Below are 26152 nucleotides of genomic sequence, written 5' to 3'. Positions count from 1 at the left end.
TGGAAGAGGGGGCCCCTGACGGGTGGATCTTTCCAGTTGTATTTGGTCTGTAAGAAGTTCATTTGTTTTTATTGTTGCTGTCGGGGCAGAATATAGGGCTGTTAATGATCTTTTCTGCAAAACCAAATCGCTCCAAAACTAAAAACAAATATTCACAGCTCACACAGTCAAAAGCTTTTTCAGCATCTAAGCTGACTAACACAACTTTTGATTTCTCAATATTTTCTATCTAATATTATCGTGGGTTTTCCCTCCCTGCACAAAACCAGTTTGATCGCTGTCAATTAGATCAGGGATGAATGTTTGCAATCTCTTAGTATGATGGATGCATACAGTTTGTAATCCTGATTTAAAATTGGTCCGTATGAACTGCATAACATTTTATTCTTGCCCTCTTTTGGAATGACAGAAATTATAGCTTCACTCCAAGAAGGTGGAATTGACATTTTTTCAAGTGTCCAGTTAAAAGTCAGCTCTTCCTTAAAAATCGTATTCCATTCAGCGAGGAAAACCATCACTTCCTGTTGTCTTATTGTTTTTTAATTTATTCACTGCATTCTCCAATTCTTCTTTGGGAATCTTTAAATTCAAATTGTCATTCTGGTGTTTTCCAATTAAGGGCAAGTCTATAGACTTCAGCAATGATTCTATGTTCTCCTTTGAGTCCAGTTTGGGTTGAGAGTACAGTGTTTTGTAATATGTTTGGAATGCAGTAGTTGGTACTTTTTTGTCCAGATTCAGGGTTAAGTGTATTATTTATTGAGTGCGAGATCTGTTTTTTTTGTAATTTTGTAGTTTTCTGACCTATTTCATAATATTGTTTTAACAACTTGTATTTTTTCTCTGTTTCTTCTTTATAAATGTCCAAGATCCGATTTTTAATTGCCTTAACATTGGTCCACATTTGAGTGTCCTGAGTCTCGGCGTGTTGTTTTTCCAATTCTTTTAGTGTTATAATATAGTATTAAATATATCGGTGAGTGGTCAGAGATATCTCTAGTTCCTATATGCTCCGGATCCTATGTCTGTCATTCTGAATCATAACAATATAGTCTATTCTTGAGAAAACTGCATGGGGCGCCGAGTAAAAAGTATTGTCTTTTTCAGTTGGATGGAGGTCCCAACGCAACCACTTTCAAGAAATAAGGCACTCTCTAACTTCCCCAACAAAAAATAATGTTGAATGCGTGCTCTTTATTTTTCTAAGCATACACAACATAAAATGGGTAGCATCACAAATGTTATTTCATCCTTTGTGGTTGTGAAAGGCAGCCGTGACTATTCACTGTTACCCACCACACTGTCCTGAGGCATCGACATAAAATGGGAAAAAAGCAGAAATTTAGTGACGTTTTTCTGACTGAATACATGGTAGACAATGGCTTAAGTTCTCTTTCGTTTAACTTGTATCACTCATTTTGTATCGACTTGAAGCAAATTACATCAAGACAAACATAAAAGAATAAAATGTTCCGGTTGTTCCTCTGGAATCCCACTCGGCATGGATCTTCAACGCTTCAATAGCTCGGTGCATCTTTACCAGACAATGGACATGAGCTGTAAAAATGAAGTTGACGGTGTTCAACTCGACACAATGCACTCTCGTCTAGACAGACTCAACCCGTGACTCGGATAAGTCTTTTCTTCCGTCCACTCCTGCCGCCGCCCCAAAGTCCTCACCCTCGTCTTTTACTCTGACCTCTTCACCCTCTGCACAGGTGTCGGGTTTCGGGTCGGGGAGCGTCTCCCTTGGAGCTGGAGGTGACCTCTTCCCTCCCTGGTCTCGCTCTGGTTCCTGCTGTGGCTGCAGATGTCCGGGTCCCTCCAAGCACCACTGCTCCTCCTACGAATGATGGACAGCAGTGAAGAAAGCAAAACAGCCAGAACATTTGGTTACGGGGCGGAATGACCTTGTGACCGCAAGAGGGACACTTTGAATGCGCAGATTAGCTGGGGTCATGTGGATTTCAGGATTAAACTGCAGCCCAGTCTGCCAGAGGAACGCTCATCAAACTGGAGTGGGAAGCCTTTCAATGAGACTCTCTGGATGTTCGCTCTGCTCCAAAACATATTCATAATTGACAGTGTGTCCTTTGATAACCCGATATGCTGAATATGGATGGAGTAATTATTCATCTGATAAATATTACACGGACATAGTATGGATCTAAAGACACTATCTGAAGGAAATGTGACATAAAACACTCAAAGTTAACACAAATTATATTTAAAATATGTGTTGCTCCACAGTTATCATCACATGCTTATTCCTTTGTATTGCAAAAAAGTTTACATCTGCAGACGCGCATGAATGTACAGTATGCTTCTATCCATCTTTTATGTATATTCTCCTTTATGTTGAGCTGTATTTGTGTGTGTGAGTGTGTGTGTGTGTGTGCGTGTGTGTGTCTGCTGAGGCAAACTGAAATGAAGCAACACCAAGCAGACACGGCCCCGGGCGCACACACGCGCGCGCACACACACACACACATGCCTAACCATGGCTTGATGCTGGGTTTCACATCCATTTCGTCAACTGGATGCTACCGCCCACCAGGAGGCTGCAGAGTGGGAGGTAAAGTCCTTATCAGAGCCAGCCTGCGCCGCCGTGCATTTGAAATGGAGAGGATCTAAAGGCGGCTACTTTGACAGGGTGGAGTTGAACAATATCTCTGCCATCCTAAACGATGGATTGCTCACATGCAGGCTGGGTTGTGCGTTTCAAGCCGCTGCAGTGCACTGAAATGACCTGTGTGTGTCCGCGTGTCTCTGTCTGTCTACCTGTCCGAACAGGCCGATGATTTCTCCAGGCAGGTAACCGAGGGCCACGCTGCAGTCGGATGATGCTGAGAGAACGAGGAGCCTGTCGCCATGGAGACACATCTCCAGGTGAGTCACACGGTCAAGGTGTGGGCGGAAACTACGCAGCAGTTTTGGAGGTTCTGTGGTTATTCCGTCATGTGGCTCAAGACAATAACGCTGCAGGGACAGAGGGACACAGAAGTGGGTTACTGAAGCTATGCTTTGGCTGGATGTACAAAAACATGCATTACATTTATATACACTACCGTTCAAATGTTTGGGGTCACTTAGAAATGTCTTTATTTTTCTAAGAAAAGCACTGTTTTTTCAATAAAGATAACATTAATCAAAAACACACACTATACATTGTTAATGTGGTAAATGACTATTCTAGGTGGAAACGTCTGGTTTCTAATGAAATATCTGCAGAGGTGTATAGAGGCCCATTTCCATCAACGATCACTCCAGTGTTCTAATGGTACATTGTGTTTGCTAATCGCCTTAGAAGACTAATGTCTGATTAGAAAACCCTTGTGCAATTATGTTAGCACAGCTGAAAACAGTTATGCTGGTGATATAAGCTATACAACTGGCCTTCCTTTGAGCTTGAAGTGTGAAGAGCAAAATTAATACTTCAAATATTAATCATTATTTCTAACCTTGTCAATGTCTTGACTATTTTCTATTCAATTTTCAATTCATTTGATAAATAAAAGTGAGTTTTCATGGAAGACACAAAATTGTCTGGATGACCCCAAACTTTTGAACGGTAGTGTAACTGTACGGCTGCTGAATGTGGTGGAAATGAAACGCTAACCCCCTCAAATGCTGTTGCTATGCCAGCTTTCCCTTCTCTCCCGGTACGTACCGGTTCCTACATTCTGTATGATCTTTGAAACAAATAGGTGGATGATTTCAGATAGAAGCTGAAACCAAACTGTGAAGTCCTGCGTCTGTCCGTCATCCAGCTGAGTGCGCAACATTCTCCAAACTTGCCAAAGGACAGGATTTCTACCAGAGCACTGAGCCTGTCCAACTTCTTCAACTCTGCTACATATATATGCATACATCTGCATAAATTAAACATGAAGCCAAATGAGACTCACCCATCTGAATAAATCCCCTCTTATAAACTGTGACAGAGATTTGAGCTCTGAATATTGTGGCAATAATACCCGAGAGGGTATTCTTTTACTGCGATTATGAGCATGACAGTGATGCAGCTACGCCTCGTACCGTTGGTGCGAGCCAAGTCTTCGTAATCGAGAGTCAAACGGCAATTTCTGAGGCATCAGAAACTCTTCAACGCCATCATGGGTTTTGTATGTAAAGTGTGAGCTGAGGTGGATTTCTAATCAGCTAACTAGGCTGAATTTAGAAATGTCTTCTCGTGGATGGGGATTTGCCAGTCACATTTTTACACACATTTGAAGTCTAATAAATATAGCAAACAAATTGCAAACAACACTCCTCCCATTCATTCAAACTGCTTCTCAAGTTGAAAACAGAATATCAAAGAGGACGGGGACATTACCCCCTTCTGCTGTATCAGTGGAGGTTTTCTAAATGATTGAGTGGTCTGCTTGCACTCGGGCAAGATACTGAGGCTTCAAAATGACTCTGACAGCACTGTCTGTCATTTTGAAGAGTGAACAATATGCCTGATCTAACAGAAATCTGGAGAATCACTCTTTCTCCATAGTGTACGTCAATCTGTCTCTTGATCTCTGACCCACCGTCTGGCTCTGTGTTCACCAGCCTCCATCTTCTTCCTCAGGGTGGCATGTGCTTTCAGTGTGGTTAATGCAGCCGATATACGATATATATTATGCATATTTGTGCGACATACACCGACCTGTATGTCCCATGTCTTGAGCGTTCCCTCCCTATCAGCTGTGACTAAATATTTTCCACAGGGGCTGACAGCCATAACGATTGACCCCAAGTCCTTGTTGTGAGCTGTGAACTGTCCCACCAGAAGGCTGTGGATGGTGTTCCAGAGTCGCACCACCCCTGAACCTCCACAGGACACTAAGTCTGCACCATCTGCTGGAAAAGTGGGAATACAAAATACTGTGGGATAAAAAATATTAAGAGAAACTAAGAACACATATTTTCCGACTATACCTTGAATAAAAACAGGTTAGCACTTCAGTGGCAGTTGAATGGCAATTACTTATAGTATTTTTGTAGTTTGGCTTTCTTGAAGAAACGTTACTTTCGTGATTCTTGTTGTTCTGAGTTTGTGCTCGTGGTTGAATGCACTTATTGTAAGTCGCTTTGAATAAAAGCGTCTGCTAAATGTCATATAATGTAATAGCAAAGGGTAGAAAGGTCTTCCCTGCTTTCTTTTGTCGGGCAATGTCCTAACATTGTTACTCAAACATTATGCCATGTCCCACATCTTATATAACCTATTTTAACAAAATATTCAGATTCTAAGGACAATAAAGATAAGACAGTTGCCAGTTAGCGTTCAATACTTTACATGTTGCTATATCTCCAGATGTGCGTCCTGGTATGTATAACAATCTAGTTATTGCAGTGGAGTTATCGATGTCTTCTTCGCCATTCACACCGAGATGGGAATCGGAAACATGATCTAGAATATCAGAGTTGAGCAAAGTAATGAAAAATATAGAATAACTAAGAAAGACATATCACAGGCAGAAAAGCAAGAAACGTTAACTTTACAATTGTAAAACGAAATGTTTGTTGAATTTAGTTGCATCTGTGTGTGAAAGTGAGACTTCTCGCCTTCTCCGAGTTCAGCAAGTGGTCGCAGTATCCTCAAAGCGTTTTCTGTGCTGTTGTTCCACACTATAATCTCTCCATCATAGCTTCCTGCACACATGAGAAACGAGACGAAACAAATAGCAAAGGGCTGATGATAAACTCCCACATTGCTTTTTTGTATTCCCAAAACGCTGCTTAAACTGCAAGGCTTTCATGTTCAAGTTAATTGACACAAAGAAAATTGCACATTCTCAAAACAATATGAACAATTAGCACAAACTCTCTGTAACCCTCCCCCCCCTTACTTTCCCCATGCTGCTGAATCATTGCAAGCCAGCCACTAGAAAACACTTTAAAGATGATGAAGCTCAACATCTGTCCCTAGGTACCATCTGTTTCACCACTCAACATTCACCTAAAGAGAAAGTGCTTTTCAAATAATCGACAGTACATTTGTATTAGAAAAGGATGCGTGGGTTTATAAAATGAGGCAGGAATCTCATCAGGTGGTTCGACAGTTGAACAGCGGGAGTTAATGAGATGTGTGAAGAGTGTGCGGGATATGGGGGGAATAAACTTTATGAGAGCGTGGGTCGCCTGCATTATTCACGCAGCCAAAGGCTGTATTTCAAGGGACTTTTATGTGTGTATGTGTTCTTGTACTTCTATCCCGATGGGGACTTCCACCTGAGTGCACACACTCTTGTCACCGTGGGGAACACAAATTAAATCTTTTTAAAATGCTATTTTTTATATTTTGAAAAGAATGATATTTCGCATACTTGCTTATGTGTGTTTTTGTGTGTATGTGCATGAAAAATGCACTTTCAAAAATGCACTTTTCTGGAGACTTGAAAAATGCACATTTTAAAAAATGCACTTTTTGAAAAATGCACTTTAAAATGTTTTCTTTTATGGAGACTTTTGAAAAATGCACCTTTTGAAAAATGCTTTTCATGGGGACTTGAAAAATTCACTTTTTGAAAAATGCATTTTATGGGGACTTTTGAAAATTTCACTTTTTGAAAAATTTCACTTTATGGGGACTTTTGAAAAATGCACCTTTTGAAAAATGCATTTTATGGTGACTTGAAAAATTCACTTTTTGAAAAATTCACTTTATGGGGACTTTTGAAAAATGCACTTTTTTAAAGATGCACATTATGGAGACTTTTGAATAATGATTTTTTTTAAATGCACTTTTGAAAAATGCACTTTAAATTATTTTATTATGGAGACTTTTGAAAAATGCAACTTTTGAAAAATGCTTTTCATGGGCACTTGAAAAATGCACTTTTGGAAAAATGTATTTTATGGGGACTTTTGAAAAATTATTTTATGGGAACTTTTGAACAATGCACTTTGAAAAATGCATTTTATGGGGACTTTTGAAAAATTCACTTTTTTAAAGATGCACATTATGGAGACTTTTGAAAAATGCACTTTTTGTCCAACATCAGCCAAATGCTCATGCTGTAACTTGATTCAACTTAAGACACAAGCAAACAGATTCCTGTACATGTACAAACACACATACACACACTTGAACCTGATAATCCAAAGCATGTGTGTCCAACAAAACTTTAAATGTACTTTTGCCATTGGCGGTCTTGATGCCACCATTGCTTTCACCTAGCACATAACTAACATATAATTTGTCACTGTAACCCTGAAGAAAAGCACTGGCAAGTGAAACTCATGCGTCATCGCTTTTAGACGCCGTCTTTGTGCTCGATGGATTTGGGAAAGAAAGAATTACCGGAGATAGTTAAAGCAGAAAATAACACGATGATAGTTCACATCTACCTTTCACTTTAGTGTGCTAGTACATGAATATGGAAACAACAATGAAATCGGGATGTGAATGTGACTAATGTTACATAATTGTATTGTTTTGGGATAAGAGATTAGTTGATCTGGATGAACTGCTTAATGACAAAAACTCACGCAGCATATACAGGTCAATCTTTTGTCTTACGTTAGGCAACAATCAACTGTCAGCCAAAGTGACTGCTACTTGTAAAACATATATAATCTCTCTCTCTATATATATCATAATACATATATGAATGTCATATTAATGGCATTAATCATCATATATTAATGTCATACATATATACAGAAATGAATCTCAGATATGTGTTCAAAATATTAAATCACAGCTTCTGTTTTGTCAATTTCTTGTGTCAACTATCAACAAAAAGATTCAGTGATTCGGCTTAAAATACAACCACACTGTCACATTTCAGAGACATATGAAAAAAAAAACACAACTTCATACAATATTTTAGACTCTCTCTCCCCACCCCTGGAGCTTTACCACACACACACACACAAAGTACTGCATCTCATTTCTCCACACTCCCACTGAGAGAGCTTTAATAAACATAATTTAAATGGATTATATTGGATGTGGAATGTAGAGCGAGGGGCCGTGTGTGTGTTTGTAGAGGAGGCTGAAATGCATCAGGCAAACTAGGAAGATGAGGTAAACAAATGATAAATAAACAGAGGGCAACAGGGAGTGTCAGTTGGAGACTGGGATGAAAAGAGTGAGCAGGCAGAGAGAGGTGAAGAACACACCAACAAAGAAATTGGGGAGTGAACTTGGACGAAGTTCCCAAGTTCACAAAGCAGCTCCTTAATTGCGGTTTTGTTACGGCTCCTATTGATTGCCTTCCAAAGCGTTTCTCCCTCCACTCTTATCTACCTCCATCCCTGACTTTATCGCTATATCTCCGGGGTCGACGCGTCCCAGAGGGACGGAGGCGTTCTGCACTCGACTCATGCAGACTAGCAGACTGAAGCTGAACAGTCAAAGTGATACAACTTCACAGACTGAAGAGCATAGCACATTGGGAGCAGAGTCTTTTCAGATTGATGATTATAGAAGTGGACCAGTAAATGGAGGATTGCCAGTGCAATCCTTCAGACAGAAACATCTGAGAAAGTGTTGCGTGCTGAGGCGCCTTGCTGTTTTTTTTATTTTTCGACCGGGTCTTTTGTGTGTTTTCATGTCAGGTTTTTTTGTTTTCTTCGGTTAATGAAGGTCTCGAGTTGCTCAATGAAACACCTTGGCAAACGGAATGTAATGCCACAGGGTTGAATTCCACGATCCACAAAACGTACAAAAACAATCATTCCAAAAGTTTGTGTGATCTCACAGAAGTGTAGTTATATATACTGTATATTGAGTGATTGGAAACAGGGATTAGCCAGAGGGGCCGAGTGTTTTTCGCATTTCAATAAGCACTGGTGTGATGTTAAGACTCCTCCCGATTTCACATGCGAGTCATTTGCATTTGGTTCAACTGAACAGTTGCCTAATCAATTTGATGGTAATTTGGCATAATGTTCTGCCATGGTTGATTTTGTATGATCCCAACAAGGAATATCTTCAGTGAGGTATTAAATAGACACAAAAACAACCGCCTGCTGATCAAATCTACTAAGAATGACAAGATATCTCTCCCGCAGAGAGAGAAACAGATTAGAAACCAATCAATAAGTGAAATGAGAAGTGTATAACTTTTTATTGGAAATATATCTTAATCTCTCTTATAAAACGGTGAGGATTTTCTTTTTAAATCATATATACTGCTTGATCTTTACACTTCTGCCTATAATACAGCTCTCGTTAAAAATATAATTAGGACGGAACTTGCCAATTAATGGGCTCTGACATGTAAAGGTGTTGGCCTGTGGTGAAGGCAAATGTCAGCTCAGGATAGAGAAAAAGGAAGCTGTTGCTCCCCTGAGGAATAAATATTGATCTTTGAAATGAAATACTGTATCTTTCAGCAGCGTGGCTAACAAAGGACATCAGAGAAAAACTCTGACTTCAAAGGTTCAGGCAGATCTGTAAAAAAAAACAGACAGGAAGTCTCGAGAACATTTTCAATCCACTCATAATAAAAACTAATCTAAAATATGATTTTTTTTTAACCCTCCTATTACCTTCAAATTTACTAACATCTTTTACCCTTGAGGTCAATTTGACCCCAATTTAAACCTCCAGAAAATTATTAGAATTGATATTGTTTCCCAAATTAAAGTGTCAGGTACTGTATGTTTGTTTGTTGACTCCCTGAATAGCCTTTTAAATGTAAAAAAGTGTTTTACCCCCTCGCTGATACATCCAGAATACCTGTTCGCGATCTATTGTCATTGCACTGGTACACAGGCAATGAAATGTATTCTCTGCATTTAACCCATCCTTAGTTATTAAGGAGCAGTGGGCTGCAGTGATGCGCCCGGGGGTTCAGTGCCTTGCTCATGGACACTTCAACTTGCAACTAATGGGAAGAGCGGGGATCGAACCGACGACCTTGGGGTTGCAGGACGACCCCCTTACCCCACTGAGCTACAGCCGCCCCCCTTGATGTGTGAACTATCAACATCTTCACGGGAAATATAAGGTCCCGCCCCCACCATTTGCAGCATAAATGTGTGTGTGTGTGTGTGTGGGGGGGGGGGGGGTACAGTGTGTGGTTATTGAAAATATCTTCTGATGTATGTTCTTCACAGACAACGAGCCAAGGCTAATGAGTCCGAGTTCGAAAAAATAATGAATCGTATCATTTTTGTTTTGATAAATGAAAACGGGTCCAACAGACCCGAACACCACACAAGGTGTATGTGAGGTTAGGGCCCTAAAACGTTCTAAAGATTATACAATTGTTAGTAATAGTGACCTCAATATCATCCAAAACAACCCAAACCAATGTGTGTAAAATATTGATATTTCTTATATGTTTTACAGAGTGAAAAACAGCCTGGGGTCAAATTGACCCGGAAGAACACCGATGCAAGTTGCGTACAGGACAGGGAAAACATATCATCATGTTCATTTCATGTTTACCCAGTTGTCCCCAAAAGTCATTGTGAGAGCTTCCGGGCCGTCACCCGTGGGTTTCCCCCAAAAGAACCAAGGATCAGCAACGACCGAGGTCTGGTAACATTCTTTATTTCATCACAGCAGACCGCACGACGGCGCCTCTACTCTCACCTCACTTTCTACTGCTCCTTTTATGGGCGATAACATGTGTTTTTTGTAAGTTTTTTTTTTGGAAAGACAACACAGGGAATTATCAAACATCCTGTGTGTACACACACACACACACACACACACACACGCACCTGTGACCAGAGTCTGTGGAGGCTGGAATGCGGCACACAGCACATCACTGCGATGCCGAACACCTCCTTTCCACTCCGACGGTTCAACAAAAGACTGCGAGAAGGACTGCAGACGGAAAACTGTTAACATCCTACAGAGAGACAGGGAGGAGGCGATGGGAAGAAGTGAGGAAGGGTAACGGTGTAAAGCTGCGCTACACAAACATCACAGACTTTTACAACAGGACATGCTGACCCAGTTCATCAACACAGTGTTATCGAAAGGATTTTCAATGAGATGGTTGTATATAGATGACTTTAACAATATGGATGAGGTCTTTGAAGGAAATGGCCGCCCTCAGTCTAACTTATAGTCAGACTCCAGAAAGAGACTTCTCCTCGAACACAGTAACAAAGCACAGGTCGGATCCTTTCCACAATGCAGTCGGACACTTATAATATCAATCTGATGCTGTCCGCGGCGGGAAAAACAGCACTTCCAGCAAACGTAACGCTCACTTGCCCTCGCAGCTCGTTTCGCGGCTGCTGCTTCCAGAAACATCCCTCAACACTGGACCAATTTCAAAAATTGCTTTCTCCCATGAGTCTTTTAGACACAGACAAATAGCTAAATTAGTTTAAATATTCAGACGTTTCACTAATACGTTTTATTTAGTCATGCTTCGGATCATTTGTAAGGATAATGCTAAATGTATCCTATTTTCCCTATAACTCATTCCATCTTTGCTTAACATATAACCTTCAATGAGCATATGCTATGCATAAGGCCAGTGCTTGTTATGAAAACGGAAGATGCTTCTGTACACCAACATTGCTACAGCGGACACTGTGCTGAAGCAACTGGTGGATATATTAGCACACCTGCGATGAGTTTAACTTCTTTAACATGTTGTTAAAAGTCATGACTTTTAGTGCACTTTTATTGACTTTTGAAGAAAAAAAAATGATACAGTCGTTTCAAACTGAGGAATCTGTGTACCTGTGGGATTTGCATATTTCAACCTGCATAAGCTGGTATGAGCGGCGTACTTTGAATTAGATGCCAGACAACACAAGACTGTGTGCCTTAACCCTTGTGTTGCCTTCGGGTCAATTTGACCCGATTCAATGTTTCACCCTCCTGTTACCTTTATATTTACTAACATATTTTACCCTTGAGGTCAATATGACCCCAGCTATTAAAATCTCCAGAAAATTATTCGAATTAATATTGTTTTCCAAGTTTAAGTGTGAGGTACTTTATGTTTGTTTGTTGACTCCCGAAAGAACACCGACATTAAACATTGAATCGGGTCAAATTGACCCGAAGGCGACAGGAGGGTTAAACAGTGGTCTAGGCGGCTGAGAAGAAACAGGAAGTTAATGGCAGTAGTTTCTTTTACTGCTGCCTATCTGTCGTCTATGTTCTCGTTACCGCTGTGACACCCCAGAGAGCAAGACAGCGTGTGTACGTGTGTGTGCATATGTGTGTGTGTGTACGTGTGCACGTGCAGAAAAGAAAGAGAAAGACAGAGATGTTAGCTCTTCTGACAAGTTCAGCTCTCTGGGTGTGAAATGATGATGATGAAGATGAAGAGCAGATGTGGGTATAAAAAGAGAAACACACAAACGCTGTCACACACAACTATGAGATGGGCCAGCGATACTCATTAAGAGTCCAGATGTCTGGTTGGCTCTGAGTCTTTGGCAGACAGAGGTTGCAGGAGAGACAGAAACACACACACACACACACACTCATTTGCAGTCTCTTTCAAGGTGCAAACATACACAGTCGATTAAATTACTGCCTCAAAATTCATGAGACTCACCTCCGGGGCTTAAATTTGCACACAGATTTAGTTTTCCATAATAATCCCACTTGAATACACGCACCTTTCCCAGCCCATCACCAGTATACTCCTCTTCAGCACCAGAACCTGTGAGATCTCCACAGCCCGACCCAGGCCGGCGTTCATTCTGTGGAGGCAGCGGCCGTCGAAGTCCCACACCTGCAGCACAAAAACAACACTCAAAGCCCTATGACACACCGAAATGCAAACAGGTACCCCTAGTCAATATGTCACCTTCTTTAAACAGAAATATACGAAGACACAACTATACATTTTACACCCTTTTGTAGAACCTGACATTCTCAATATGTTCGTGTCTGGAAAAGAAAGAAAAGAGCAGAAATAGTAGTTCTATTCACTTTTGTCAAATTGTAATTAAGTCAAGATGTTGTTAAATGCCCCACGTGGGGATGCAAACTAGCAGGGCACCCACCTATTGTTTGTACTTTCATCAAACATGACAGCTCAGGTAACATTTCACACTGTTTCACACAATTTTGCATGATGACGCAGTTTGGATCTGTGTTGTGGCATTTAACAAAGAGACACTGATTGGCCCGATGGGAAACGTTTTAATTAAAAGGTCAAAATTAAAATTTCTGAATGGCCCTAACTGCTACGCCACGGGTTTCGGCGTTGATGAAAATTGGAGCGATGATGCAGCTCGTTGTTAATTGGCCCAAGGGGTGCCTGCCTCTTCTGCCGAGGACGACTTGTGTCGTTGTTTCACACGGCACTGTGAGTGTATGCTGCTTGCACATGCACGGGATGCACATAGCTGCATCCTCACCACGGCTCATGGGGTCAGAGAGCTGATGTGGTTGATTATAATGTGCATAATTATTTTCCTAATCTGTCGAGAACAACCGCACTGAGCGTGGAGTCATTATGCAGTGCTTAAATGTGGAGTGCAAATACAACCACAGAGCGCCACTCATTTGAAATGCATATTAATAGACACATGCTTGCATGTGCAGACACATAATTAGAGAAGGCACAGACTCAGAGGGCCGTAACTTTTTTCTAAATCGCAAAAATGTGAACAAATATTCATGATGCAAGGTGTCAACATGCATAACTAAACACAAAGTATCTTGCTACTCTTTGAGAGGCACATAATGATACTTTATTGGAATGCCACTGTTCTCACAAGCAGTACACCCCTCATGTTCCACTGACTCATACCATTTCCTAATAGAAGGGGGTGGTATGCCGCTCTTGTGGCTTTACAGTTACCGAAATAAAACACCAGTGCAGCCCTCTGATACATATGCAGAAGTGGTGCAAATATTCTCATTTTACTATACGTGCTACAGTAAATGTTGTGTTTGTTTTTTCTTATGGTTGAAAAATAGAAATGAAAAATTAGAAGGGTGGCAAGTGGCAAATTGCAAAAATAAGTTTCCAAAGGTCTAACAGTGCCCCCTCCTGGCAGATGTAGCAGCCTGCCCTCACTCAGACATGCCAACGTTGGAATTTATTGGAGAACTACATCTGGTGTGATCAATGCAAACATACGAACATTGTCATCACAGACGATATGAAGGTTGCCAACAATGTAAAAAAGGCCATGATGACGATAAAAAATAGTCGTTGCATGCCGGTAAAAAAAAAGAGACATATACTGTTCACCAGTGGTATGTACGAATCAAGAGGGAGTCTCTGTATTTCAGCAAGTGCCTTATACGTGTACATTTTTTTAATGGCCAGCAGGGGGCGACTCCTCTGGCTAGCTTAAAGCATGTTAGCTAAGGCTCGACACAGTATTAGCTACATCATGAAGGATATATTCTACAATCAGCGTTAGAAAAACATTGTACATAAGCTAACAAGAAACATAACATTATCCTAACATATTTATTCCTGGGGGATTTTGTCAAACAAATCACCACAGTGATGCTACATCAACGATCGTGGTAATATAATGTCCAGTGGCGTATGCCCTGTGGTAGATAAAATGGGGAAAAGGGCCAGACACTATTTATTTTTTTAAACAGTGTTGATGAAAACAATCACTGTTACTCTGGAAAGCTCCCCCCCCTCCCCCTCTCCTTACAAATTGAGTTTTATAACATACTTTTTAATTCTAGAAGGGCTGCGGTAAGTTTTTATAAATAGATTTATTTAGTTACAAATTTGAAATTATTGTGTCTTCTAACAGCTACTTCACCTTGCTCTTCACATTGTGTCATCAAAATTAAATCTTTGCCATTTTTACCTTTCAGAGTTTGCATTCTTCAAGACTGAGTGTGTGTGTGCGTGTGTGTGTGTGTTTGTGTGTTTGTTTGTCCACCTACCTTGATCTCTCCATCAAGGCCTGCAGTAAACAGCCTGGTCTGCGTACCATCCAGGGCCATGGTGGAGATCTCATTGTTTCCGTGACAACGGTGGAATTGCTTGACCTTTTGGCCGGTGCGAGCCAGCCAGCAGATCACAGAGGAGGCAGAGTCGCTACTGATTACCTGCAGAGATAGATAGAGAGAGAGAGAGAGAGAGAGAGAGAGAGAGAGAGAGAGAGAGAGAGAGAGAGAGAGAGAGAGAGGATATCAATCATCAGAAAGAGTTTGATCCTTTTCATGGTGTGAAAAAGGTCGGTTCCGATGATGGATTCTTTGATGGCTCTCACAAAGCCAAACAATTTTCCGCGCTTCGTTACCCTTTATTTTAGAGCTAAGCCACAACTGAGGAAAACATGTGACTAATGTTGCTGTCAAGTGGGAATAAAAGCAAGAGCGACTGCACTCTTTAAGATGAGAGACGTTCTTATTGGTTACATTAGTTATTTCTGTGTGGGGAAACTAATGTCAGCTGTGGACGTCATGGAGAGGGGTGACGGGGAAACAAACAGACAATATATCATGAGAATGACAAGCATTATTCCTCTGGGAAACCTCTGCTCACCCTCTAACCAAATGTTTTTAAATTAAGAGCTTGTGATATGATTGAAAGCCTCAGAACATCGGCTAATTGGAAAATGAGTTCAGATTTTAAAACTGCTGTTTTTGAGGTCAAAAAAGAACTTTCAAACATCCTCTTCAGAACATCGATACAGCCTGCCGTCTGTTTGCCGTATGTCTCTTGGATAAAGATCACCAGAAACAGTGAAAGAGACCAAAACCAAAGAAACAAAGTCTCGGGGGTCCATTTCATCTACTGCACACCTGTCGGAACAGACTGTTATACAGCACACAGGTCACGGGGTGCTCGTGGCTGCTGGTCCTCTCCTCTTCCTCTGTGGTCTCCAGCAGGAAGAGCAGGCTGTTGAAGGAAAGCACGAGGAACTGACGCTCCTCGTGGACAAACAGGAGCGTCTGCGTGTCCTCCTGCGTCTCTGGGAAGACACCGGCCAGACGGTGAACACACAGCTGACGAGATACATCCCATAGACACAGGACCTGGAAAGAGGAGCAGGTGAAGTTATATCAATCACCACACACACTGGAACAAAATCAACTTCAGGACTCCTACAATAACTAAAACAGGATCATGAATACAGAGCAAATATAATAATTGCAAAATAAATATGACTACTGCCTGTTTTCTATCTATGTTACACGTATTGCTTTGACAGCACACATGAGGACAAGAGGACTGTCGCCATTCCGTGGAACTCTTCCAGAGGAATCCGAGCTAAAGCTTCTTGCAATGGCAGATGGTGTTTGACCGGAAAAAAGGCAGATGGAACATAAATCAGTTCCTAAAATATTCATCATCTCCAGAAAAAGAGTAGGAAAACATGCTCAGCGGAGAGGAAATGCAGTAAAAGCCCCGACATCCTAATTGCCTTTGAAAAAAAGGAAATTAGAGGCTGAAAGGAGATGTGGTCTTCATAATGGCAACGCTGTGAATCATCTGCACCACAGCCTCCTTCCTCTGCAAGGTTACACAATTATTATAACAATAATAGGGCTCTTTATCTTTACATTATCTCTTCTGGCAGAGCGCTGCACACAGAGACGCGCATGCACACCTTATCTTTGGAGAAGCTGAGCAGCTGTTGCCGGGTCTGCATGAAGTGAACTGCGGTGACGGGGCCTGCGTGCCCGATGAGCCGACACACCGGCTTCGAGGTCACAAACGGGTTCCACAACAAGACCTGATGATCCACACCTGCTGTGGCTGCAGCCAAGCAGAATGTCTCAAATTAAAGGAAACTCTGTTATGTTGTTGTCACAACGCTATTAGAGTGGACCCAAAAGCACTACTCAGACAGGAGTCACAAAGATGACTGTCTTTGGTTGGAAACAGGCTGGGTCAAAACCGGGAGATCAGTCGAAGCAGCAAACAAGTCCAAAAAGGGGCAGGGCAGAGAATCAGAGGTCAGAACAGGCAGGTCAGGAATATACTCTAATAACGCTGGAGAACTTGGCACGAAAACACAAGACAATCTGGCAGAGGACAAGTGGAAGTGAGGGACTAATGAGGGGATGGGCTGCAGGTGAGAAGGGCGTGAGGACCAGGTGAAGGGAATGAGGGACTAACGAGGGAGTGATCAGAGGCAGGTGAGGGGAGTTGGATTGATGAGACGGTGTGACCGGATGAAAACAACTATTACAAAAAGGAAGGCGTGGCGCTAAACTGTTACAGTTGTTCATTCTGTACACACAAGATCTATCTGTCCATCCGGGGAGAGGCATCCTCCTCTGTTGATCTGTTGGGGGGGGGGGGGGGTTGTAAAGACCCTCTGAGGCAAATGTGTTCATTCATAACCACACGTGAATCTTTTGTTCTGCCGAAAAATGATTTTGATGCGCTTTCTTCACCCTCTGAAACAAATTTCCGGCTGTGTAAATCAAACCAAGTTGAGGATGAGATCTGATATTATGAACAATACTCTCACAACATTGAGAGGTGTTATAATTCGGACTACACGTTGGTTCCCACCTATCAGATTGAGCCCACGGTGGTGGTCCACGTCCCACACACCCCTCTTTGTGGAGAAAGAAGAGACTCGTAGAGCCCCGCTGTCCGTTCCCCTCCAGCCAATCACCACGCTGCTCTGCGCTCTGGTGCTGCAGGACGCAAAGGCGTCCAGCGAGTCCAGGTAACGAACTGCAGGATAGGTGGAAGGAAATGATGAAAGACAAATCAATCAGTGTGTGTCCTTTGTCTTTCTGTGGTTGCTGTTCATTCTGGTCGTCAGCGTTAGAAAGAAATATACTGTTCATAATGCATCGGCATGATTTTTACTTCTTTATCCACTGAAAGTGGAGATCACCTGGTTAACTTGTATTTGTGAGATGGGTCCACATCCCCTGACTATGGGGGAGTGTGTGCCCGTGCCGAGAGTCAGACAGAGAGCAAAAGGGTTAATTCATCAAAACAATTATCCGAACACATTTGATCATAACTTTCTCTGTGCAAACTAAATAAAGACTGCAGGCTTCAAAGCTTCCTCTGATGGGAATAATCGAGCTCTCTAGCTAATTCAACGTAAAAAAATATATATATATAAACATTGCAAAAAAGGTGATGACACACTGTTCATTAGTTACTTCATCCTTCTGATGTCAAAAACACTCTCGCTAACAGAAATCCGAAGGCTATCCACTCACTGAAAAGGCTGCGCTAAACGTGCATTGACTGCAACCCTTCTGTGTCGTAAACCAACCAATCCACAGGCGCTCATCGCGGCATAGAATCGGGCCGGTTAGATTTGCTCATAGGCATTACAGAAAATGTCATGGATCTTGCATCATCATCCGTCTGAATTCACACTTTTGATTGAGAACAGCTAAATTGGATGCCGCACGTCTCCATTTGGGGCTTCTCGGCTTTCAAATTCTGCACAAATATGTCGGGGCTGTGAGACGGCATGCGACAGTCGCAGGTCAAAGATCGGCCACATTGCTGGGGCAAATAATTACGTTAGATTACATTTTCATACGCCACGTCTTTTCTCCATTAAAAGATCAGTGGATTTTCCGACGGCGTTCCGTGACTCAGCATTGATTAATGAGGCCATTTCTCTCACAGACACAGACGGACCATAAATCAAGCTAGTTGTGATGCAGACGCACACACAGAACATCGGCTTCAGCCGGTGTCGTACGCAATGTCACATTTGTATTGCTGTGAGTTTAGGATTGAAAAGGGAACAGCAGGAGTCACTGTATATCTAAATCAAAGCAAGTGACACAATGACATTTATCCTTGATGTCCTTTCCCATTTCTCTGATCACAGTGTTAAGTGGGTATCTGAATGCTTCTTTCCTTTTCGGACACACACTTCCTACAGCCCTTCCTCATTGTCCTTCCTGATCTGTGTCCTTCTCGATTTCCCTCCCAATTTCCTCTCACTCCTCCCCCCCCCCCCCCCCCACACACACACACACACTCCTCCCTCCTCCCTCTGGTGGCCCAAGAGCCCGAAGGTTTGGAGGTCTGGATGAAGCCATGTCTAATAGTACACAGCTCTCTCATACTTCAAAAGACAGGAACCAGCACCCCAGAGGTCCTTTCCCACACTCTCAAAACACCACACACTCATAAACACACCCAGCAGACATTCGCATGTTCCCTCTCTTGTTGACACGCATGCTTAATTTAGATTAAGCAGCGACACTGACTCCTGTTTCCCTCTTCATTTGTTCGCCTTTGTTTTCCCATTTGTCGTGCTTTATTTATTTGTCCTCCATTCTTGTTTTCCTCCTTTATCAGGATCTCCCCTTTCCTAAGGGCTATAGAGCGCTGCCCCGGATGAGTCATTAGCAAACAGCCCAATGACACTTCAGAGGGACTCTATGTATGATGCAATCGCGATACGTGTGTTTGTGTGTGTGTGTGTGTGTGTGTGTTTGTGTGTTTCCATTGTATTGCTTAAGCCGTTATTGTGCTGTTACTAAAAAAGTGAGCAAGCGAGCACAGACGGTGGTTCTCCTCCCGGGCGTCAAGGTGAAAGTGTGTGTTTGTGAGCATCAGGTATCCCGGACACCCGGAGTGTGTTCTTTGTTTTCTCTCTCTCTGTCATCTGAGCCCCTGTTTCTGTGTCCTTGCTTCCATGCTGTCTGACTAACAACACTCGTTTGACCCAAGGCCCCAGATGAATGCAGTTAACTATAGGAGTGAAAAACAGCAGGATCCGGAGTCCCATGAAGCCAACAAAAAACTCATCTGAAATACCAGCGCGATGGTATCTTATCTACGATTGCAGGCTCTTTCTGTTGGCCCCTTCATATGCATGCAATATGAAAAAGGAGAAAGCAATTTAGGTTGAGCCAGGACAAGGAGAAGACAGAGAAACAATGACAACGCTACAATAGTCATACTTGTATGCATTTGTACAAATTGATTGGGCTTTCATCAAAGAGATGTTTTTGCCTCATAAAAGCATGCATACATTTTTTTTATTTATGTGAGTGTTTGGAATTGCTACCTTTTCTAACCCATGCAGGTGTGTGCCCTCGGTGTGTCACAGTGTAACAGGAGCGATGCTTTCCTTTGACCAGCTCGTCCCAGAGGACGATGTCTGCTGAATCGGAGTCCGTCCTCAGACCGAGACTCTCAAACAGAGAGATCTGAGCTGAGGTAAAATATAAAGCACTGACCTGGGATAACACACACACACACACACACAGTTATGGATCAATTGCCCGATGAACACAAACAGATGATGCAGAAAAGTAAGACTCCTGACAATGTTCTGCCTTCCTCTTTCTTTGGATTACCTGTCCTCCAATGTCTCCGATGGTGAGGATGGCCACGTCCGGGTTAGAGGGATCCACCCAATAGTCTAGACACCAGGGAGTAAACTTCAACCCCTAGAAAAGAAGTGATGTTGACAGTATATATCAATATACGACATATAGATATTTATAGTGTGAATCGGTTACCTGTAGTTTATACTTGCACTTAAAGTCCTGCCTTGACAGAATGTCATAAAAAACCACCTCCTTACTTGTGAAAGACACAGCTATCTGAGGGAAAGGGAGTGGACATGATTATGATAATTAGAAACAGAGACACATACAGGTGGAAAGCAATTCATTTTATCAGTGTGATATAATAACAACAGAACAACTTTCCTGATTGATAACTGATGCATAACTGGAGCATTCTCATGCGTGTCACCCACAAATCTCTTGGTTGAATTGCTTAAAGAAAGTGTGCTGATCAATAATTGATGGTTTTATGCACTTAGAAATGAAATATTTACTTTCTGAACATTACGCAACAGCTTCATGTCTGCAATGCCATCAACCAAAACCACTGATCAATAATTAATTGATGAACTGAAATGCTTGTTTACCTCTGTGCAGCACAATATATGCAGTAATAACTCAGACGATGTGTCAATAATTCATGTCAAGGATTTGTACGATAACATTTCGTCAGTTGTGTGTAAACTAGATCCAGAATGTGGCAACACGAACCCCTCACAGCGATTTGACCGACACACGTCACCTGATGTGACTTTACTTTGAAGGGAAAGTCACCTTGTGGACGTTGTGCAGCAGCACCACGTCGGTGACCCAGAGGTCTTTGGGTGAGACCGTGCTGTTCTGCAGTCGATGTGTGTGCAGGAGGGACATGTCTTCCCTGTCCCGCAGGCCCACAGTTCCTCCTTTGCTCACGGTCAGATACTGACCTGAACTCTGCAGGTGCAACACCTGGGGAGAGCCGAGGACGTCACAGAACAACATTTAACCTGGATGAATTGGCTTGGGGCGAAGCGCACCCCTTTTTATAAATCTGACCTTCAGGACAGCTTTAATGCTCTTATTTGAATGTGACATTAATTAGTCAAATGGAGGATACAGCCTTTAAGATTAAAACATCTCTGTTGAAAGTATGTACTTTCCTTTCTTGAGGATCTTCAGCCATAAAACTGCACTCGAATAGCTTCATCAAACACCCTACATCTTCCTCTTATTGGAAGCACGTGAGTTGGGCACGTTCTTCCGTGCAGAAATTAATAAAACCAAAAAGGATTAATGAATGATTTGGCGAGGCTACAAGGAGAAGAAGAAGAAAAAAACAGAGCGGCAGAAAAGAAAAAAAGGCTTGAGCTGACTGCGTATGATGTGAAAGACACATTGAATATCGTTAATGAAAGACAAGGTTTATTAACACGAATCGAAGAGAGGTCAGGGCTTAGATTTAGTATCAATGTAATTACTGCAGACTGTCTCACTTCCTCACAGCCAACTGCCGTCTTTATAGAACCTCCCAGACTGGCGTGTCATGCATTTATCTCTAATTATTCTAATTACCTATTTATTAACAGCTGGTAAGTCCCTGGTACGATGAGTATCTTGCGACTTCTTTTCGCATGAAGCACTGGCATTTCACCTGCTGCATATTGCTTACATCTTTATTTGTTTCATTTTTCCTAAAACTGACGTTTGTGGATGTATGTGACTGGATGTAAGTCATGCCCACATTTTAAGCTGCCTGTCCCATGATAAAGATTGTTTTAGTGAGATTTACAAATCTGCTCCTACGTGTCTGTCGCTGAAGCTGTAATTAATAAATGGTAACAAAATAAAAATTGGTTTATCTTGAATTTTTTTTTTTATTCTACTGGTAATGGGAGATTCCCATTTAGATTACATATTTAGACATTATGTATTTTTCAGCTATTCAGTCAGACCATTCAGGGAAACTGGACAAATATGTGGAGTACCAAATACTTGTAGAACATAAACACAACTGAAGTTTCAGAACATAATTGTGAATTAATTACTTCAGGGTTAAAGCAGCATTTAATTATTTTTTTGGGCGACATGGGTACAGAGTAACATTATTATGTGTGCAAACGGTTCTGTTAACAATATTAGCAGACATGAAGGTGCTTCTGGTACCCCAACGAACGTGAGTCCAATATTTGCTCCCTTTAAGCTGCTTGTCTTTCCTTTCCGGCGAGTCTGTTATCTGCTGTTTGGTGATGGAAAGGAAGCACTCAGAGGTCTGTTGGGGGAGTTCTGTAACACCCTGTTCTGTTTCTCCTGTGTTCCGTGTCTCCTATGTCTCCTCTGTGTCTTCTCTGTCTTAATTGTTTAATTCCCTGCACCTGCCCTCAGCCCCTCTTGTCTCGTTACTGTCTGATGTCGTACACCTGTTTCCCCCCCTATATATTGTGTCAGTCTTTCCCTTGTCTGCTGTCGGATTGTCATCTCTAGTTCCGTGTTCTTTTCCCGTCGTCCTGTCCGCGTTCCTGGTTCTGCCTGTTGACCCTGCCTGCCCCGAACCTGGATTCTCTGCCTGCCCCTTTTGGACCTTGTTTTTTTTGTAAACTGTTTTGCCCCATTAAAGAGTGCTTTTTTGTTGTTATTTATATTGCGTCCAGCCTGTCACTCTGCGCCTGAGCCTCACCCCGTCACAAAAACCTGACAAGTTCAGCTTTTTGTATTTTTTTTTTACTACTCTGCTTAAGTTGAGCGCCAATCTTTACTGACATTATTTCAAACTGCAATTAGTCTTCTGTGCCCCATTAGTCCGCCTGGCTTTTTAAGACTGATCAAAGCTAAAGGGATCAACACCTTCCAGCCAATTTGAAAACAACTTCCACAACATCCTGACATTTTGACAGGTTTGAAAGATTAAAGTGGTGAGCCATCACTTTCTCCACGACAGTATAGGCACTTTATGCCGGCCGCTTCATTTACATATTAATTGATAGGTGTTAAATGTAAAAAGAGTCCAGGGCCATTTATCTCCAAAGAGGTGAGCCATTTTGATGAGCAAGACCCTAATACTTTAAAACGTTTCCTCCGCGCAATGTTTAATAATGTGGAATTCCACCGAGTCAGCACGGTTATGGATTCTCCAGTCAGTCAATCTCTAAATGCTGCAATAGAGCAGACGTTTAAAATGGGCGACACAAACCCGCACAATAAACTCTTCTTCTCTTCAGCCTCCAAGAGGTCAGTGATCTTTTACCTTTTGGACCGGGTCTCGGTGTTGACAGGCCAAAGTGCGCGGTGGCTTCCAGCGAGGCACGCTGCTGCTCCTGGTGTCCTTTACTTTATCTGAAAGCTCCAGGAGCAAAAAAGAGCACAGGCCTCCCCACTCGACTCGTTCCTCCTCCTTCACGGCGGCGACGGCCAGAAGCAGGCCGCGGTGCTCCTGAGTGACAACCACGCTGTCAAACAGGAGCCCGTATTCCTCTTCGGAACCCCGGCCAACTGAGGACCAAGCCAGATTGATGAATTCAGCCCTGGACAAGGAGCGAGGTGCACCCGAGGGGTCCTGTGGGACACATGCAGGAGACATTGCGCAATGTCAGCTCACATATAAACAGAATTCAAAACACAATGTGCTAAAGACTCTTCTCTGGCCGGTAACATATTTCTTATGAGATCTGGAGGTGTGGTATGATGGGATACTACTGGTAAACAAAGATACAGAAGACACTCTAACAGTCTTTTTTAAGTGTTTCCAGTGAGATTTAACTGTGTTGTAATATTGATAAAGTGACACTCACCAGGAAGAGGCCCTGCAGCGTTCTGTAGTCCTCAGTCTCCATCCTGCTTTCAAGTTGCGACACCTCCATCCTCGTTCCCATGGTTACAGCTCAGACCTGTCAATCATTCGCCAACGTACAAAGCAAGGTCAGGAAGGTGAAGCACACGCATGCGAGTCTGTGCTGACGACATGCTGTCAAATAATAGATTCCCCCCCATTTCTAGGTGTTTCACGACAAAACTAAATGTTCCCAGCTTGAGTAATCCCTTAGTAACCATCTATATCTGTTTCACAGCCGGTTGTCATGTCACCAGAATCATACGGCAGGGTCACAGCGACAGCAGATTTCTTTTCTCGGCTCTATCCACAAGTCTGTCTTGAATGGCGTGCAAAGGTCTTTTCAACAGAATCGTTCCCTCCACTCAGTGGCCTTCAAAGGCGGGTGAATAGATCCCCCTGTGACGTCTGGGGAACGGTTGGAGGAGGCGGCAGGTTGCCCCAGCATGTCAAGCCTTTATTATGTCAGGTAACAAAATACTGGAGACAGGTCGGTGGGCAGCGGCAGCTAGAATGTGTTAAATTAGCTTGTGTGGTGATTGAAAGCATTTTGGAGGTAATAGTGAGACATGTAAGATGATGTGAGAAGTTTCATGAAACACTTCAGCTGGGAGAAGACAGGCGACGCTCTGCGCTTTATTTTCAGCCCGACATAAAAACGTTTATGAGACAAATTCATTTAAAATGGCATCAAATGGAGCCCGAGCTGAGATTTAGATGACAGGGTGTGTAATGAAATCAAAAACCAACGCAATCGCTCGCTGTTTTTTTGTTTGTTTTGTTTACATAGTGCTGATTAATAACTAGAGCATGCATCTTAAAATAACGATGAGCTGATTCACCTCTTTATTCACACTGACAAGTATCAGACTGCAACAGATGTAACAAAAGCAAAGACTTGTTATGTGGCAAGCAGCTGGCAGCAGCCTTACACACGTCTCTAAAATGAACTAAACAGAAACCCACATCTTACTGCTGTCTGGACAAATCACATCCAACATATAAATGCCGCCCGCTGTCATTTACGGAGGCGCTTTCAATTGTGTGAATTTCACAAGGTAACTCAAAGGGGAAATAATAAAAATATATAGTATTGTGCCATCATGTCTATTGTCAAACAAAACCCACTTACCAGAGGCCTCTCTTCTTCGTAAATGGCCCCTTCAGGTACACTAAACTCTTTGGAAACAGTCCGTCCCTGCTGGATGACTATCTTGGGTTTATTAAAGTTGTACAGAGCATCACACACCGCAGTCAAACGGTCCAAAGAAAGATCTCGACAGCCGGCTATAACTGCATAATAACCGGCTCTTGGCCTGGCAACATCACTCTCAAAGTTAGCCGTTACCTCTCCAGTGTGTACATGAAGTCCACATAGTAGCCCCGAACGCACCGTTTCTCAGTTCATAGGCAAGCTAACTACTTCAAACTTACCAAGGCGCCTAATTTCATCCTAATGGGGGTCCATAAAAACCGGTGCTGAATCGTCTTTACAAAATCTGTGACATTTCAAACAAATCCTCAGCCTCTGGTCGCTTCATCTGGATCTAGGCTGGGTCTCGTCTGCAGGAGATTCTTTGTGTCCAGAGGTTCGTCTCAGCCAGCGACTGCTGAGAAGCAATCAGTGCTAACAGCCCTGGCTGCAGCAGACACACACCCAGGGAGAGTTAACCAACTTCCCCCACCCCCCGTCCAGTAGCCCAGGCAGAGGCCACACACACGCTCACAATTCTTTTCTTTTATTATCCCTCACTCTCAAAGACTCGGACTAAGTTCCCTGGCAACCAAGTCGTCAAAAAGAGCTGCATTTGTAGGTCCAGGCCCTCTCGCCAGCATGTGTGTGTGTGTGTGTGTGGCTTCTATTCACAGATTAGGCACTGGAGAGAAGATACTCTTTGTGAAGTACAATCAACCCTCCAACCTAGATACACACACAAACACCAAAAGAGGGTCGGGGAGAAGTCTCCCAAAGATTCTTTTAAAAGTTAGACAAATGGATTGCCACTGAAAGCATGAGTGCACACGAAAGCCACACATCCAGCACAGATAGGATCGTTTCCCTCTCTCTCTGCCGCGCCAGTGACCACGACCAAGGCCCGCCAGTGATTTAATGGCCTGGAATAACTTGAATTAGCTGATTACAGCGGTCGTCAACGGTGACAGGCTGAGAAAATTAGGTCTCA

At 42.6% G+C, this 26152-nt stretch overlaps 1 protein-coding gene across 7 annotated transcripts; it reads right to left on the bottom strand.

The window, feature by feature from the left end:
* Positions 1-1174: 1174 nt before the first annotated feature.
* Positions 1175-25575, bottom strand: LOC130210887 (WD repeat-containing protein 49-like). 7 transcript variants are annotated; one of them, XM_056441390.1, is made up of 19 exons: positions 25404-25575; positions 23932-24027; positions 23388-23696; positions 20942-21115; positions 20339-20422; positions 20174-20266; positions 19882-20053; positions 17391-17558; positions 16477-16625; positions 15668-15901; positions 14804-14968; positions 12550-12665; positions 10678-10808; positions 5560-5646; positions 5291-5404; positions 4658-4851; positions 2782-2979; positions 1681-1843; positions 1175-1557 (listed from the first exon to the last, which is right to left on the bottom strand). In XM_056441390.1, the coding sequence occupies exons 2-19, from the start codon at positions 24010-24012 to the stop codon at positions 1439-1441; spliced, it is 2751 nt and encodes a 916-aa protein (XP_056297365.1). In that variant the 5' UTR covers positions 24013-24027; positions 25404-25575; the 3' UTR covers positions 1175-1438. The 7 variants fall into 7 exon arrangements, with proteins under 7 accessions (XP_056297365.1, XP_056297366.1, XP_056297367.1 ...); XM_056441391.1 differs by having other exon boundaries at positions 4658-4848; XM_056441392.1 differs by lacking the exons at positions 1175-1557; positions 1681-1843 and having other exon boundaries at positions 2861-2979; positions 4539-4851.
* Positions 25576-26152: the final 577 nt, after the last annotated feature.

This window comes from Pseudoliparis swirei, chromosome 20 (assembly GCF_029220125.1).
Source record: "Pseudoliparis swirei isolate HS2019 ecotype Mariana Trench chromosome 20, NWPU_hadal_v1, whole genome shotgun sequence".
Lineage (NCBI taxonomy): Eukaryota > Metazoa > Chordata > Actinopteri > Perciformes > Liparidae > Pseudoliparis > Pseudoliparis swirei.
The sequence above is the reverse complement of the archived record's forward strand: the minus strand, read 5'-3'. Positions and strand labels throughout refer to the sequence as shown.

Excerpts from the sequence above, each read along its gene's own strand:
- LOC130210887 (XM_056441390.1), bottom strand. The coding sequence starts at position 24,012 with ATGGGAACGAGGATGGAGGTGTCGCAACTTGAAAGCAGGATGGAGACT. Across the intron at positions 14,969-15,667 it reads ATAACAGTCTGTTCCGACAG|GTAATCAGTAGCGACTCTGC; the intron begins GTGTGCAGTAGA and ends CTATCTCTGCAG. Across the intron at positions 1,558-1,680 it reads GGTCAGAGTAAAAGACGAGG|CTCATGTCCATTGTCTGGTA; the intron begins GTGAGGACTTTG and ends TCATTTTTACAG.